We start from the raw sequence: 18,915 nt of genomic DNA on the forward strand, positions 1-18,915 counted from the left end.
TTTTGCGCGCAGTCACAAGATATGGCATAGTCGATTCAAATCGACAAATCGTCTAATGTTCGCATGTAGAGTAGGAGTGGTAAGCAATGCAGGCTGTGGCCGTAGTAGTGGCACCACCAGAAGATTGCACTTGGGAAACGTCTTGAGAAGAAGCTTGAGAGGAAACATTTCGATCATCGGCTATGCCTAAATATGGTGGCTCTCGTGGCTGGGGATCTCAAAAGTATCCATCTTATGGCAAGCGGTCGGTCGGGCTCTAGAATTAACTCGAGCTCTCCCGGCTCTCTCCTTAACCATCCGGGAGCAGGTAGCTGGCTCGAGCCCTAACTGTACGAAGTTTTTCAAGATGTATCAGTAGCCGATTATGAACTACTTTAATTTACTCGTTGTTTAACATGATATTAAAGTGAGAAATTTACCAGCCAGTCTACCATCACGTAGTCGTTGTTGAATCAAGTATTATCATACCTAGGTTGATCTAAGAGCAACCAACCGTCAAGCTCATGTTATAAAAACAGTGATATATTGCATATATAATTTAATAAATTGAATTATAAATAATTATAAATCAGAAACGAAGAACACGAAAAGAAATTCAACCAAAATACCGAACGATTGATGATAGAAGAACTAGTCGAGACATGTGTGATACCACACTGTCCTTAAGATGTTTACGCCTCCTCTACCGGTGCAAGGATGCTTGGCGCTTGTCTCCCAGGATATAACGACTAAACGATTCTAGGAAGTTGCACTACTAACTAGAACCTTCAACGAACTCGAAAGGTACCTCTTTCTATCACCAGAGAAAAGCTAAGAATTTTGAGAGTGGGAGAGGATTGTGTTTCGAATGGAATGATTTTACAATGAAAGGATGATGGCTATTTATACTGTGAGGATTTGCAATCAGCAATTAATAAGATGGCTGTTATAGAAATCAAAAGATCATAACATATATGAGTTATATATGTTACAAACATTGATTTCAATTCTATTATAATTCTCCATAACACACAATAACTCAGTTTTTACAAAAGAAGAATTTGAACATTCAAGAGAATTTGAAAAGTCAAAACCGAATTTTCAGAAATGCAAAAAGAATCTGCGTTCCGACCCTCAATTCGGTGTTGCATTCGTGTCCGCAGGTCGCACGGGCATACACGAGTTTCCCTTGTGACCTAGGATTTGCACCCCCCCTGCGCGTGCGCGAGAGGGTATTAGGGGGCTTACACACTTTACAATCAATACACAATGGATTCTATATAAAGTCTTTTCAACACTTCTCTTTTCCAATGTGGGACAAATATATTTACCTCATTCTAAGTAGCCATCTTTGAGTGACAATTTCTTATTCACCCACAAACTAAATTACACAAACAAACATATGATCTTGTAGCCCTCATTATGGAGAACTCAAATATATGTTCATCTTTGATTAATTATAAGTTTAACTTAATTTAATTAATCAATTAAAATTTGGTTTTAAATGATTTTTCCAACCATTTTCCAACAATTCCCCACATGAATGAAATTGGCCACCAAAGACTCGATAGAATTTGGTGATAGATTTCTACGGTTGAAACCTGCATAGGATAGGTAGGTTTGACCCTTTGAACCTTCCCTTATAAAAGTATGCTTACTTTACTAACTAAATAGTAGATGCGATGTCTTTGAACTATTCGTCCCCACTTCTCTCTTGCATAGGTGATCTCTTAATTAAGAGTAACCCGCATTACTCTGCTCGATTTCTCGACGCATAAGAATCATTAAAAGTTTTTAGCTTAACCTCATTCATACGGGTATCATTGTTTTTTATCATAAGAATGGACTTGGGGAACTCCCCACAGTGATCCGAACTAATCTCTACAATTTGGTTTTCCCTTTTGAACCTAGATCTTGGGATCTTCAGTCAGCTAGGTTGGGTATCCACTGTAGTGATTTTTAATTTTCAATGGGCTTTAGTCCCATTCCGTTCGATGATTTTTCAACTAACTCTCTGTTTAACCCTATGGTTAAAGGATCAGCAATATTATCCTTAGACTTTACATAGTCTATAGAGATAACTCCAGTTGAGAGTAGTTGTCGAATGGTATTATGTCTTCGACGAATGTGTCTAGACTTACCATTATACATCTTGCTCTGTGCCCTACTAATTGCAGATTGACTATAACAATGTATACCAATCGCAGGCACAGGTTTTGTCCATCTAGGAATGTCCTCTATGAACTGGCGTAACCATTCTGCTTCCTCCCCACATTTGTCTAGTGCTACAAACTCAGACTCCATTGTGGATCTAGTTATAACTGTTTGTTTTGAGGACTTCCAGGATACGGCTGCACCCCCTAACATAAATACATATCCGCTAGTAGACTTTGAGTCTTTCATGTCAGATATCCAGTTCGCATCAGTGAACCCTTCTATAACAGCTGGGTATGATGTGTAGTGCAACCCATAGGTACGAGTATACCTTAGGTATTTGAGTACTCTTCCAAGCGCTTGCTAATGCATAGCTCCAGGATTACTCGTGTACCTACTTAGCTTATGAACCGCATAAGCTAGATCTGGTCTTGTACAACTTGTTAAGTACATTAGACTCCCAATTATTCTTGAATACTCTAATTGAGAAACACTTTCACCTTTATTCTTGGACAAATGTAGATTCAAATCTACATGAGTTCTGACAATTCCAGAACCTTCCTTGTTAAATTTCCCAAGAATATTGTTCACATACTGCGTTTGACTCAACACAAGCCCTTCTGATGTTCTCGTAATTTTAATTCCTAAAATGACATCAGCAAGTCCCAAGTCTTTCATGTCAAACTTAGAATTCAACATGTCTTTAGTAGACTTGATCATCTTATCGTTTTTCCCAACGATAAGCATATCATCCACATACAAACATAGAATGATATATCCATTTTCAGTGTCTTTGACATATACACACTTATCACCTTCATTTATTCTAAATCCACTGGTGATCATGGCATTATCAAATTTCTCATGCCATTGTTTTGGAGCTTGTTTTAAGCCATATAATGACTTAATCAATCTGCACACCTTCTTACTCTGAGAAGGAGCAGAAAAACCTTATGGCTGTTCTATGTAGATTTCTTCTTCTACATTTCCATTTAGGAAAGCCGTCTTTACATCCATTTGGTGTACTTCAAGTTTGCGCAACGCTGCAATTACAAGTACCATCCGTATGGAGGTTATTCTCGTCACAGGAGAATAAGTGTCAAAATAATCCAAACCCTCATTTTGCCTATAGCCTTTAATAACAAGTCTAGCCTTGTACTTGCTATTGACCCATCAGCTTTTTATTTCTTTTTGAAAATCCACTTGGAAGTCAAAGGCTTACACCCAGGTGGCAAATCCACTAATTCCCAAGTGTGATTTTGCATGATGGAGTCAACCTCACTTTTGATTGCTTCTTTCCACAGAGGACCATCAGTAGAGCTAACTGCCTCTTTGAAGGTACGGGGATCACCTTCAACCATATATGACAGGAAGTCAGGTCCATAAGACTTTGCGGTCCTTGCCCTTTTACTTCGTCTAGGTTCAACCTCAGACTCAAATTCGGACTCTGACTCAGATTCTTAATCCTGAGCATCATCAGTTTCGGCTTGGTTGTCTTCACGTGCCCGTTTAGAAGAATTAAATTCATCTCTAGACTTCCGTGGAAATACATTTTCAAAGAAAGATGTATTTCTCGATTGCATTATCGTATCCTCATGGATTTCAGGAATATTCGAATCGTGGACTAGGAATCGATAAGCCGAACTGTTATGTGCATATCCAATAAAGATGCAATCAACCGTTTTAGGCCCATTCTTCACCTTTTAGGTTTAGGAATTTCCACTTTTTCCAAACATCCCCAAACTTTTAAGTATTTGTATGATGGTTTTCTCCCTTTCCATAACTCATATGGAGTTTTCTCTTCTTTCTTTTTGGGCACCTTATTTAAAAGGTAATTTGCCGTGAGAATCGCGTCTCCCCACATGTTGGGTGGCATCCCAGAACTGAGTAGCATAACATTCATCATATCCTTTAGAGTACGATTTTTGCGTTCTGCTACACCATTGGATTGTGGAGAGTATGGAGCAGTCCTTTGATGTATAATCCCATTCTGAGCACAAATCTCAGCAAATGGCGATTCATACTCACCCCCTCGGTCACTTCTTAGTGCCTTAATTTTTTTGTTGAGTTGGTTCTCAACCTCATTTTTATAGAGAATGAACTTCTCTATGGCCTCACTTTTACATTTTAGCAAATACACATAGCAATATTTCGTGCTATCATCTATGAAGGTAATAAAGTATTTATTATTCCCTCTAGATACCGTTGATTTTAAATCACACACATTTGTATGAATCAAATCAAGGGGTTTACTGTTTCTTTCAACACTTTGGAAAATGATCTAGTCAGTTTAGCCTCTACACAAGTTTCACACTTATGTTTTGAATTAATTTGTAATTTTGGTAAGTGTTCCATGTTAATTAACTTTCGCAAAGTATCAGAATTAACATGTCCTAGTCTACCATGCCATAAATTGGAAGACTCAATCATGTAGGTGGAAGTAGAAGCTTCATTCATTTTCTTGATCAAAGTCATTACATTCATTTTGATCATCCCACCTGATACATAGCCCTTACCCACAAACATTCCATTCTTGGATAAAACAAGCTTATCAGACTCTATCACTATGCGGAACCCATGAGAGTTCAACATTGCACCAGAAATCAGGTTCTTGTGGATCTCCGGAACATATAGGACATTGTTCAGAGTCAACTCCTTTCCAGAGGTCATCTTCAGAATCACCTTTCATTTCCCCTTGATGGCAGAGGTTGCAGAGTTCCCCATGTACAGAATCTCCCCATCCTCAGATGGTTCGAAGGTGGAGAACATCTTCTTGTCAGCACAGACATGTTTGGTGGCTCCAGTGTCCATCCACCATTCCTTGGGGTTTGAATCCACCATGTTCATCTCAGATATCATGCAACAGAGATTCATGTCTGCAACATCCTGAGTGACTGCTTCAATCAGGTTTTCCTCCTTCCTTTTATTCCTCTTTGGTTTGTTGCAGTCGACAGACTTGTGACCAGTCTTGTCACAGTTGTAGCACTTGCCTTCAAACCTTGGCATTTTGGAGATGCCTCCTTTTGGCCCTAGCTTGGACCCTTGATACTTGCCTTTCTTGTTTTTGGAACTTTGACCATGTTCCATCATGTTTGCCTTAGCAGAGACGCCATTGATCCATGCTTTCTTTTCGGATCCTCAGTTGTCTTCCTCAATGCGAAGTCTAACCTCTAGATCCTCCATGGTCATTTCCTTTCGCTTGTGCTTCAAATAATTCTTGAAGTCCTTCCAAGCAGGTGGTAACTTTTCAATAGCACATGCCACTTGAAAACTTTTCACCTAGTTGCATTCCTTTAACGTGAATCTCATGCAGGATTAGCTAAATTTCAGAGAATTGACTCATCACGGTCTTTGAATCCACCATTTTATAATCAAGGAAGCGGCCCACGATAAACTTCTTGGCGCCGGCATCCTCGATCTTATATTTTTTCTCCAAAGATTCCCATAGCTCCTTTGCCGTTCCCATGCTAATGTACACATTGTACAATGAGTCGGCTAGACCATTCATGATATAATTCCTACGTAAGTAGTCAGAATTATTCCATGTATTTACAACAACAATCTTTGCTTGATCGCCATGGTCATCTTCTTTGAACTCAGGAGCATTCTCCGTCAAAAATCTTGCTAGATTCAGAGTGGTCAGATAAAACATCATCTTTTGTTGCCACCTCTTGAAATGCAAACCATTGAACTTCTTAGGTTTTTCCCCATGGGATACTGAGATAGGTACAACGGGAGCAGTAGGCACAGTTGGCACCAAAGGTCCCTTGGCATTTCTAGAATTTTCTCCGTTAGTTATTTTTAGAAACTGAAACACACACAAGGTGTAAGTTTACTTGAAAAATTGTAGATAAATATCGAATACAAATTATATAAGCAATATCAAAACTAAACGTCTTAAGATTGTTATAAAAACAGTGATATATTGCATATATAATTTAATAAGCTGAATTATAAATAATTATAAATTAGAAACGAAGAACACGAAAAGAAATTCAATCAAAATACTGAACGATTGATGATGGAAGAACTAGTCGAGACGTGTGTGATACCACACTATCCTTAAGACGTTTACGCCTCTTCTACCGGTGCAAGGATGCTTGACGCTTGTCTCCCAGGATATAACGACTAAACGATTCTAGGAAGTTGCACTACTAACTAGAACCTTCAACGAACTCGAAAGGTACCTCTTTCTATCACCAGAGAAAAGCTAAGAATTTTGAGAGTGGGAGAGGATTGTGTTTCGAGTGGAATGATTTTACAATGAAAGGATGGTGGCTATTTATACTATGAGGATTTGCAATCAGCAATTAATAAGATGACTGTTATAGAAATCAAGAGATCATAACATATATGAGTTACATATGTTACAAACATTGATTTCAATTCTGTTATAATTCTCCATAACACACAATAACTCAGTTATTACAAAAGAAGAATTTGAACAGTCAAGAAAATTTGAAAAGTCAAAACCGAATTTTCAGAAATGCAAAAAGAATATGCGTTCCGACCCTCAATTTGGTGTTGCATTCGTGTCCGCAAGTCGCACGGGCATACACGAGTTTCCCTTGTGACCTAGGATTTGCACCCCCCTGCGCGTGCGCGAGAGGGTATAAGGGGGCTTACACACTTTACAATCAATACACAATGGATTCTATATAAAGTCTTTTCAACACTTCTCTTTCCAATGTGGGACAAATACATTTCCCTCATTCTAAGTAGCCATCTTTGAGTGACAATTTCTTATTCACCCACAAACTAAATTACACAAACAAACATATGATCTTGTAGCCCTCATTATAGAGAACTCAAATCTATGTTCATCTTTGATTAATTATAAGTTTAACTTAATTTAATTAATCAATTAAAATTTAGTTTTAAATGGTTTTTCTAACCATTTTCCAACAGTTCACCCATCGCCATACCGTATAACTTGCTAGTGATCTAGAAAGTTGTAATCTAAGAGATGATTAAACTCATTAAAGAGCAAAATAATTGATTGGACAGTCTCAAGTTCTCAACATACGATCAACAACAATAGAGATGGAACATCGTGTAAAAGTGGCGATTACAAGACCTAGTCCCTGTGTTGTCAATCAACACTAACAAAATATAAGAACTCACATCGTATGTGACTTACATAATATTAGTGAGTGTTACTGTATTTTGATGCGTGAAATCCGCTCTCTTTATCTATACCAAAAGAAATAGAAAAAAAAACCAACAAGTTATAAGCTTTTCTCCTCTCCACCCTCCAAAAACTTTCACTCTCTTCAATTCTAATGGCGGTTTCTTCAATCTCTGCAACCCTAATTCCCTCTCTTCCTCTCTCCAATTCCTCCCCATTTCCTTCATCCAAATCCAAGTTCGCTTCTTTCTCTATCCCCACTTCCCACAATGCCATAAAGGTTTCAGCTTTGAGACCCTCACAGTCCTCCACTAGGGTTTATGCTGCTCCTGAAGTCCTCGACAGCCCTCTACCCCCGCCGGAAATCCTTGATGGCTCCAATTCCGATGAGGTCTCTGTTTCTTAGCCCATTTGGTTTCATTTCCTAATTCTCTGTTTGTCTGTGAAAATGTGGAGTTTGAGAATCATTACAGTTCTTCGGTCTTTCTGTATTTGGATTCTACTGATAGATTTGGATTATAAGTAAAACTATAATTGCTTTTGTGGGTAGTGGAGTGTTGGGTTTTAGCTATAATTAAGTGGGTTGCTGTGTTGGAATTCTTGAACAGAATAGAGTGGACATGTTGTCTGTGTATTAGGGTTCTCAGCTGTTGAATGAAGCTTATTTATGATTAGAGTTATGGAAATGTGAATTTAAGGTGTTGTGTTTTGTGGTTGCTTTCATCTGATGTGTCTTGTTTGTGTTTTTGTAGACTCCGAGCACTTCGTCACTCAGCATTGGTGGGGATGATAAGGTAACTATGATTGTATTGATATGTGAATGATGTTTGAATTTTGAATTGGGGTATGATATTTATAAGCTTCTGCAGTGGGTTGAGATAAGAAAACAGTTTATTTCTCGGTGGTTTTTATAATGCAACACTGCCGCTAGTGATTTTTGAGTCCGCAGAATAAAGACTCATTACAAGCCTTTCTGAATTTGTAAATGTTGTTGAGTACGGAGCTTATTTTAAGTGTAATGTAGAGAGTTGCGCCGAAAGTGGTGCAAGTGTGGTTTCACAAAGAAATGTATGGAAACCCAATGTGCTTGGAATACTATGTTGTTTAGTGGAGTGCTGCTTAAAACGTTATCAATTGCTTTCTCCTCGGTCTCTTGCTGAGTGGTCTATAAAGTTATTGTCGTTTGTTAAGACATATGCGATTGAGGTTTTAGGTAATACTCGCTATGCGACAGAGTCAGGGTTCAAAATTTTCTTTCTCAACTAGTCTTTACATATTCAAATTGAATGCAATATACTCTAACCTGAAAAGTAGTGAACATTTGTACATATAACTTTTTGGATATGCTGCAAATTCATCTTAAAGGGCAAGCATGTAGATCCTGCTACACATATATGTTCACCTTTTACATGTTGAGAGTTATGTGGCAAAGAAAGCTACATTTGATTCCTTACAGACTTGGTGAACATATTCCATGTCGACTTGGGGTTGTTTGTCTAGAATGATTTATTGCCCCTATATATGGGACACTTTGGAATGGCAGTTAAGTGAAAAGATGTAGAGCTTCTAGAAATGAGGCCATTTGGAAATAATTAAGTTAATGTAAATAACTGGTTTGAATAAAATTAGAAATCAGTTGTTTCCTCTTTTTTTTTTTTTTGTAATTATGTATTTTGTGATGTTCTAAAAGAATTTGTTTTCTGATAATCTCAAGCTGTTCCTTTTTTCAGATAACACCAAAGCAGAAAATTAGGATTAAGCTTAGATCATACTTTGTTCCTCTGATAGAGGATTCTTGCAAGCAGATAATGGATGCTGCTAGGAACACAAATGCAAAGACCATGGGTCCTGTGCCTTTGCCAACCAAAAAGCGGATCTACTGTGTTTTGAAATCACCCCATGTCCACAAGGATGCAAGGTTCCATTTTGAGATCCGTACCCACCAGCGACTTATTGACATTCTTTACCCAACAGCCCAAACAATTGATTCCCTTATGCAACTTGACCTTCCTGCTGGAGTTGATGTTGAGGTCAAGCTGTGAAGAAGCGGGGTCTGCTTAGGTATCTCTCACCTTCTCATGTTTGAACAACCATATTTGACAGAATTAAAGTTCTATAAGTTATAAATTATAATTGCCAAGCTCCTTCGTATTTCCTTTCAATTGATGTCCATCCCTAAAAATCTTTTCTGTTTTGTTCACACATTACACTGGAATTGATATACTCTTTCTCATTCACTTTGCTCGACCATTTCTGGCAAGTTCAAATGTATTGCAAATGATCTATTCTTGGTCTGGTTTTGTTTGTTGTTTTACATACCCATTACTGTATGCTAAACTTGATGTGCATGGTCTTTCTTTATTACTTAACTCTCTAAGGTCAATTATTTCCTGTTTCCAGTTTCATTTTCACCTTTATACTGCATCCATTCCATCCTGCACGCGTTTTCATTTTACCAATTATGTCCTGGAATTCATATCCTTAGTGCTTGTTACCTACTTTTGTCTTAGCTAAACCAGAAAATTTGTGTCCTTGTAATACATGTAGGCTGTAGCTTTCTTCTATATGCTCCTGGCTCTTAACCCTTTTCTTTGGCTTATAGAGCTAATTTTCCATGTTAGGTGCTGGATTTCTAGTAAATGGATTTGAAGGTGGATCAATGGCTCAGGTTCATATTGTGGAGGGTGATAAACCTCAAGAGCAAGCTTTAAGATAGTTTGACCTTTTCGTAAAATTCATGTGTTTTGGCTATGTTGTAAGCTGTGTCATGGGATATTTGAATTGCCGATTTTGAATTTGGAAGTGGAAATAGAGATTGGCAGTATATCTTTGCATATGCTCAGTTACTCTGTTTAGAATGTTTCAATTTCATGAGCCACTGAAAATGTAATGTCAATAGGAAATTATATTACATTTTACTTTGTATGTGGTAGCGGCTTTTGATATGCTTCCCTCACATGTTTGTCATTAGACTCGCTACTAATTTTTTAGACTCATTGCTAATTGCTAATTGCTTCAGCATTTTTAGCATCTTTATTTTTATAGATGTGCACGATTCAGGAACTCTATCCACACCCGTACAAGTACTCCCTGCTATTTCTCAGCCCCAGATGAATTATCCTTTCAACAATTCCATTATTTTCATAATTCCATAATTTGAGAGACCCAGTTCCAAGATATTTTGCCTTCAAAATTCTCATAATTCTTTAGTAAGTGGCCTGTGAATCACCTTGCGACTAAATTGAGCTTGTGAACAGACGTGCAATTTTGTATGGTCTTTTGTGCAAAGCTGAATAAATTGTGGAAGAATGGATGTCACTGCAGAGAAACTGGATAAGCAGTTTCACTAGTTATGTCCACTGTTGATTCAAATGCAAATCACTGGTTAAGATACTGCCTGTCTAGCTTAAGATGCTACATAGAGTTGGCTTTGGCACAGTTGACATTCATCCCTGGGCAACTTCGCAGGAGGGAAATTGCTCTATCCTGCTATTAGCTGATCCTAATAGAGTTGGTTATGATAGGAAAGTCCATATTCCGGAAGATGTGAGGGGGAACTGGCTGGAAATATGTGATGGTGATGGGGTGGTAATAGGGGCAAGGGACCATTCTGTTAGGGACTGTTAGGATTAGAGAGTGTGCTAGTCTGGGCATAATGCATTTGTGTTGGTGCTTCCTAGATTTTTCCTCAAGTCAGGATCCAACAATTACCAACAGATCGAACCGAGTTCGACTTTGAAAAATACTCCAAATTTAATAATCTTAGTAGTAGCGTAATCATTTATCTAAAATTCGGCAAAACCCAGTGTTCCTTGGTTGCCCAGGAATCCTCACACCCCATATAAGGTAATAGTAGTCACTATGGATTTTTTGTTTGGCAACTATAGTAGTCACTGTAAATGGTCATCATAGCACTAGTTGTCTGAATGAACTCAACTATAGACATATTTCATTAGCTCTTACATTTCGGTACCTAGAACATGCTACTTTTCTACTCTTAAAAACATCTTTAACAGCTCCTCTCAAAATTTTCTATTATAGAGAATGAAAATACCAAATCTCTAAAATAAAAAATTAGAAAAGGTCTCAACTCTAATAGCTCTATTATATTGTATAAAATTTAATACAAATGTGTATAATTAAATAAAAATCAAATTGAATATCTTAATGTCATAATTTAAACCAAGATTAGAGAAGGAGTGATAAATCTTTTTTTTTGTTCTTTTTTAGGATGGAGTTTTTTTTTTAAGAAATAAAATTTAGAGATTGTTTTCAAAATTATAAAGATTTTAAAAATTCTACAAATCTAGAAATTTTATTTATTTCTTTTTCCATTTTCTCTATTATAAAGGACGGTTTAGATGATCTATTAGAAATAAAAATGGATGTATTTTCTCTATGACAAAAACTATTTGAGCTTTAGAAGAGCTGTTGGAGATGCTTGAAGTATCTTAAACAACAGTCTTTAATCCTTATAGCCGTGCACAAGGCGGAGCTAGAAATTTATAGTAAGGGGCCAATATAGGAATGAACAAATTAATCTAAAGATTCAGACTAATGACTTTTGGGAGACCTCAGATGGAAGTCATGAAGAGAGATGGAGTAGCACAGTGGTTATATTTAGTAGTGACGTGAGCGATGATGTGGCGCCTCTCATATTCGATTTGGATTCCAGAAGAGTGGATAAGAAGTCAGGTTTGACTCGAAAAAAGCCATCAATTCTGTCTGGCTATGTCGTTAATGACTAAATTATGTAACCCGTTACGTACGTTCCAGTTTTGGTTTTTAACATATGGTCCCATATACAAACCTCTAGATGTTCATGATTAATGAATATAAGATTACTTCCTGATATAATAAAAGGTTCATGATTAAAATAATCAATGTTTTATTTTGGTAGAGTGTGAGTTTATCAAACACTTAAAAAATTTTTGGAGGGATTGGCAAGTTCTATTTTTTCTCGTATATTAAATTGAGCAGATTCTTTTTTAAGGTAGACATTTTTTTAAAATAGAGAGGTTATGCGACTATCCTTGAGCATTGATTTAACAAACTGTCGGATATAAGAGATGAACATTACATAGACATGGAATATTATTAAAAATCTCTACTATACAATTGTACTTAACTAGACACCAATCGACAAATAGTGGTTAGAGAAACTATTAATTTATTTTAAAATAACGGTGACATGTTAGAAAAATTACTCAACTATAAAATTTTGAAATGGAAGTATCATTGCTAGTCCAAATATGTAATGATTCTTTGTAGAATTCGCACCAAACTGACCAAAGTAGTGTCTACTGTGAAGATCTTGTTTAGCTCGCTGAAATAAAAGAACGTTTCGTGCTCGTTTTAATAACCATGAATAATTAAGTTGTAATGAGATTTTCGTTCATAGATTTTTCCAATAAATTAGGACTTGTACTATTTTTCAAATTTGAATTGGGGAAGAGGGCAAGAGACTCCCGGGGAAGATCCATTGATGACCGGGAAATAATCTGTGGCGTATGTCCGAGGAGTTCAGGGTGATTCATATGGAGGAGGAAGGCTGAAGGCGGGTGGCCATCTCCAGGCCTCAGCTTGCTGCAAGCATTTCACGGCGTACGATCTCGACAAAGGTTGGTCGTCTTCAAACTCCAGTTTTCTAACTCGAATGTTTTATTTGTTTATTTTCTTTTGGAATTTGGTATGACTCGCTTTGTGACTGATGTTGTGCCATCAATCCATGAGGCTTTATCGAGTTAGATGCCATCGATTATTTTCCATTTTGATTCGAAATCATAACGAGCTCTTTCTTGGGTTTTAAAGTAGGTAAACCCAAAAAAGATAATTCATTCTTTTTTTGTTCTTGGTTTTCTTTATAATTTTAAATGTCAAATTAAGGAATACCACTTCTGCTTCTAGTCCAAAAACCAAAGGTATTTTCTTCTCCTTCGATATAAAAAAATGGATTCGACATGAATATAAGAAAATTATTAGACATTAGATTAAGTTAAGAATTTTCCTTAAAAATATCAAGAAACGACGATTTTTAACCTCAAATTTGATGATGTCAATAGTTCATGAGTCATGATTAATAAGTGGCAATTCAATAGTTGAGTAAAGTGCATTGAATTGTAGTCTTCAATTATTTCCAATAAAAGTATGTTAATAATTAATCATGGAAGGATTCATTCTTACCTTCCTCATACAAAATTGAGGAAAGTGCATTGAATTGGCGTGGCCAGAGAAACTTGGCATCCACATTCGAAGCATATACAGTCAAGAGATGGCTTGACCACAGAGTAGATAGATCGAAATAATTTCAAAATTAATGAACATTTGTATGAGCAAGCCTCTATGGCCTCCTCAGTGTACTCTCAAACTCAGGATGTACAATTATTTTTTGAGGTCAAGGCTCTATGTCCCCCCAACCTGCCTTCAAAAAATGAACATTTGTATGTATGACCACCATCAAACTTGCAAATGAATTTCTCTCAGTTCTAAAAACCAAAAACTTTGGCCACAAAACTAAAAAGAATTATCAAAACGAAAATGATTTCTCAAAGTAAGAATGAACTGCACTAAGTACACAGCGATCTAAGTTCAGAGTCGCTCAAAAATCAAACATCGTTCTCAGAAAAGTTCATATCCAATTTAAACTTATTCTCACTAAAATTGAGAGTTCGTTCTAATTGTTCTACGAAGTCTTGAAGCAATAGAGTTTTCACCGTATTAAGATATCCACAAAAAAAGCACAAGGCTCCTCTAAACAGATCAAAAATGTGTGGGACGATTTGCTACAACATCACTTGCTTATAAGAACACACGTAAAGAGTTCTTTTAAAACCAAAAAGAATGCGATACTCCGTAGAGAAAAAGAGGAAAAACAGAAGAACAATAAATCGATTTATTAATGGCTCAAACTGAAAGCCTCAAAGCAACACAAGAAGTCTCAAAACGATGTCGATGATTGAGACTGGAGACTGGAGACTGGAGACCATTGGACCACCCCATCACAAATTACGTTTACATTTTCTCCACACATTCCGCCTGCACACCATCACTCCCTTTTTTTTTTTTTTTTTCCTTTCTTGCCCAACAAAACTTCTCCTTCTTCCATGAAAGGTCTTCCCACACCTCGATCCCTATATAATGCCTCCTCCCTCTTCTTGTCCACCCCAAAACTACTCCTTCCCAATCCCAACTTCCACAACCTCCTCCTCTTGAATCCAATGGCTGCTTGCATCGACACTTCCCAAAACAACAACCCAATTTGTCAAGACAAAGATAACCAATACAATTTCATCCAGTTTTGCCGCGCTCCCCTCACCCACAGCCGCCCCAAAACCACCCAGACCCGCAGGGTCGCAGACGATGATCCGGACCCACACCAGCAACCAAACCCAGATTCGTTATGGCTCAAAATGCAAGAGGAGGCTCGATTTGATATTGCACACGAACCCATTTTGTCGAGCTATTACTACACATCTATATTACGTCACACTTCAATAGAAACCGCCTTGGCGAATCACTTGGCGGTGAAACTGAGCAATCCCAGCCTCTGCTGCAGTACCCTGGTGGATATTTTCATGGGGGTGTTTCTGGAAGATGGGGAGGTCATCAGGGCTGTCAAGGAGGATTTGAGAGCAGTGAAAGAGAGGGACCCAGCTTGCATTAGCTATGCTCAGTGCTTCTTGAATTTCAAGGGGTTCTTGGCCTGCCAGGCGCATAGGGTGGCGCACAAGCTGTGGTCACAGGGCAGGAAGGTGTTGGCGTTGCTGATACAGAACAGGGTTTCCGAGGTTTTCGCGGTGGATATTCACCCGGGGGCGAAAATCGGGCACGGGATATTGCTGGATCACGCTACTGGTGTTGTGGTGGGTGAGACGGCGGTGATTGGGAACAATGTGTCTATTTTGCATAACGTGACTTTGGGAGGGACTGGGAAAATGTGTGGGGATAGGCACCCGAAAATCGGGGATGGGGTGCTGATAGGGGCAGGGACTTGTATTTTGGGGAATATTAGGATTGGGGAGGGGGCTAAGATTGGGGCTTGTTCTGTGGTCTTGAAGGATGTGCCGGCGAGGACTACTGCCGTTGGGAACCCGGCTAGGTTGATTGGAGGGAAGGAGAATCCGAAGAAGCTTGATAAGATGGCTAGTTTTACTATGGACCATACTTCCCACATTTCTGAATGGTCTGATTATGTTATTTAGAGAGGGGTTTGCTTTTTTTTTTGCAATATGGATGAGTTGGTCTTTGTAATGTGGCGGGGGCTTATTGTTTGTTGGTGTAAGTGAGAACCCGAGTTCTCCTAATAGCAAACAGAGAGGGTTTGAGCCGATATAATGTGATGAAGCAGCTGGTTTGCTGGTGTACAAGTCTGAGATAAAGCCTTTTTATCCCATTGTGCCTGTGATCACAGCGAGAACTGAGGTTCTTCTATTAGCAAACAGAGTCGTAGAGGGAATCAGCTCCCCTGTGATTTTATGTACTTTATTTGTATCATTTTCAAGAAGTTTAGACCTTGTATGCTATAAATATGAAGTTATCAATTTCTTTCCTTCCTTCGGCTGATTTATCATCCTTTAGTTTTCAGTCATTGACACACTGCTATCTATAGACACATTGGTTTCTAAAGTTCTGCAAAGACTGAAGATACTACTGAATTCTGTAGTCTACTCTAAGAGATTGTATTGGGTCAATCATGGCATTACATCAGTAGTTCTATTCTTAATGAATTCAGCTACTTCAAACAAGCTTTTTATAATCACAATAGAGGGAAGGTGGAGAGGACTATTGGGCAAGTTTAATTAAAGAACTAGCAAATAATAAGAGTGGGATTTTAGTAAACAAAGTTTACAGAAACTCCAGCTGGTTTCATTGCATGGACAGAGTAGTAACATGTTTTTGAGTTTCAGTTCTTAGGCTCTTTCAAGATATATTAGCTATTTTCGGCATTTGAGTTTTTTGAGCTGACTTATCTTAAAATCTTAATTAGCTGTTTGTGCTTGTAGAATAATGGGCTTATTCCGGTTTGTCTTTCCTGGTAAGAACCAAGTTTCTTTTGTTAGCAGTCTTGTAATTTGCTAGTATCATTTAATATTTCTGAAACAGATCTCTGAATAGATTTAGAATTCTGAAGTACATGCAAAAACATATTCGGGATCTTGATAATATGAACATGTGATATGATAGTATCTTTCACTTGTTATGTAGCTGCTTTTATCTATCTAGTGTTTGTTTGTTTTACATTTGTGCATATATGAGATCTGATCTTTGAATGGTGGGGTTAGAATAATTAGGGAGTTTATTTAATAACTGGTTTGTGGGACACAATTTGGTGTCTTTGGTGTTATAAGCATTATCAGATAGCAGCCATCCATTAACCCAAAAAAAAGAAGATAGCAGCCATCCAATTTTTCTGCAATACATGGAAGCTGTGTTTGTAGCAAAGAGTACTCCTAGTATAAGGGTCTTAGCATCAGTCATAGAGCTGGGAAATAGTGACTCATTAGCTGTAATAACCTGCCTCATTAGGTTTAATTATTAAATGGTGATTTGAGTAAAATCTCATTCTACGTCTTCAACTTAGTCATTGTTTGAAGTCAAATCGATTTCGAGAATTAAAAACTCAAAAAAACGATTAAGTTTATAAAGGCTCAAGAGTTGATTTTTGACTTGTAGCTTATATTTGGAAACTTTTTTCATGAAAATCGATACAAGTTCTACGACATGCGGCATGTGTAAATCAGATATCGAATGAAAAAGTTAAGAATCAGAAATGATGAAAGACAATTTTAGAAGTGGTAAAAATAAGAGTAGAAAAGAGGGAACCCTAAAACAAGAAAATCAATTTTTTTTCAAGAGGAGCCGCACCCCCCTTTTCTTTCTCTTTCTTCCTCCTCGACTCCCTCCCACACCACAAAACTTCTCCGGCCGATTTCTCCGCCATCGGGCCACCTCTTTGGCTGCAACCAGTCCCATTTGAACCGTCTCTCTTCTGCCGTCCGTTTGAGCCCCTCCTTGAGCCATGCTGGCGACTGTGCGAGGAGTAGTGACGCCCGCAAGGCTCGACCTCCGTCGACGTTGTTGTCCTGGACGTTTCAGCGAATTTCCGGAAAATTTTCCAGCGACTCCAAGGAACTTTCTGGCCAATTTCCAGCCACTTCCGAGACGTTTTGGCTCTTGCTGATGTCACGAAAGGCTTTGGATTGGAAGCTTTGTGTTTGTCTTGGTGATATTGAATGTATTGAGGGAATAAAAAGGTGAGTAAAACTCATTGATGCAAATTCTTATATGCATTTAAACGTAGTATACGTTTCATTAACTTATAAAATTGGTTTCTACAATATACTCTATTTTGAATTATATGAGCTTTATTGTCTACGGATTATGGGATGTAAATTGATATTTTAAAAGGGAAAATGGTATGAAGAACTTTTGTGATTATGGACATTGGATAATGCAAGTGAATATTATTAGAGTAAGTAGGATGTTATAGATATAATATAGTTATTTATATGTGTGTATTTAATGGTAATAATAATATACATGTACACTTGGCTATGTGATATTGTGTAATGTTTTTACTTCATGGTAGTGGAATTGTGGAATATGTGATACTTGTGACATTTGAAGTGTGAGTAGGACATTCCATGAATTATGTTTCCTTTGTTGTCCTAATGTAATGAGAAATTATTGGAGAAAATGAATTTTTTTTAAAAGTAATATGAACTTGATCGTCAACGGTTGATAGGTAAGTAAAACGTTTTCCTTTATAAAACTCACTCTTATGATTTCTCTTACAATGTGATTGATTGTTAGCGAGATAAGTTGATTTTGTATGCATGATTATGTATATAAATTTGTATATAATTATATGAATTATTTTCAATTTATTACCTTGAAGTTTGAGACTTTAATCAGTTGTATCCCCATTATTTGTTTTTAATCACGTGCGCCCTCAAACATTCAAAATTTGATCAAGACTGTCTAAACCGTTATCTCTCTGTTAAAAGTACAATTATACCCTTCTGATTTTTTTTTACTTACTTACTTACTCTATCATGAAGAAACTAAAATCTTACACTCCTAAGGACTAGACTTCAACATGCCACGTAAACAACCTAACGACTTCTTATCTAAATGATTTTTAATCTGGCGGAATCACTACTGCCTTAGTATGGTAAAATTTCAGTTATCTAAAGGATAAAAATATGACTAATACAGGAAAAAAGTCAAAATATTTTTGTGACGAAGGTTATGGGCACACACAAGAGTATTTATACAACCATAATCACATATACAAAACCCAGAGCCTCACTCTTGGGTAAATAGCTAAAGGTTGTTTAGTTACATATGATTAACAATAAACACATACACAATACACACTTACTTGTAGGAAAAACACACTACACTAGATGATTACAGTAGACAAATATTTCACTCAGATGAAGTATTCTCACACAGTCACACTCAGACTATATTAGAACACTATTCGCTATACTTCACTATTCTCACTCTCTAACTTCTTAAGGTTGGAAGAATTTTTTCCTCTTGTTTTTTTTTCATGCCTTTCGTAAGATCGAGCTCCTTATATCCGCTTCAAACTGGCCTCGAACTCCAACTTATAATTCAAATTGATTCACAGATGAGTGGGAGACAGA

General features: G+C 37.3%; 2 protein-coding genes across 3 annotated transcripts; both read left to right on the top strand.

The window, feature by feature from the left end:
* Positions 1–7,368: 7,368 nt before the first annotated feature.
* On the top strand, positions 7,369–10,188 carry LOC126788053 (30S ribosomal protein S10, chloroplastic). 2 transcript variants are annotated; one of them, XM_050514011.1, is made up of 4 exons: positions 7,369–7,652; positions 8,014–8,055; positions 8,992–9,322; positions 9,864–10,188. In XM_050514011.1, exons 1-3 carry the CDS (start codon positions 7,416–7,418, stop codon positions 9,301–9,303), a joined length of 591 nt encoding a protein of 196 aa, XP_050369968.1. In that variant the 5' UTR covers positions 7,369–7,415; the 3' UTR covers positions 9,304–9,322; positions 9,864–10,188. The 2 variants fall into 2 exon arrangements, with proteins under 2 accessions (XP_050369968.1, XP_050369967.1); XM_050514010.1 differs by having other exon boundaries at positions 9,883–10,188.
* Positions 10,189–14,351: 4,163 nt separating this feature from the next.
* Positions 14,352–15,813, top strand: LOC126788048 (serine acetyltransferase 1, chloroplastic-like). Its single transcript, XM_050514002.1, has one exon. The coding sequence runs from the start codon at positions 14,365–14,367 to the stop codon at positions 15,460–15,462; it is 1,098 nt and encodes a 365-aa protein (XP_050369959.1). The 5' UTR covers positions 14,352–14,364; the 3' UTR covers positions 15,463–15,813.
* Positions 15,814–18,915: the final 3,102 nt, after the last annotated feature.

This window comes from Argentina anserina, chromosome 3, assembly GCF_933775445.1.
Source record: "Argentina anserina chromosome 3, drPotAnse1.1, whole genome shotgun sequence".
NCBI classification, from domain to species: Eukaryota; Viridiplantae; Streptophyta; class Magnoliopsida; order Rosales; family Rosaceae; genus Argentina; species Argentina anserina.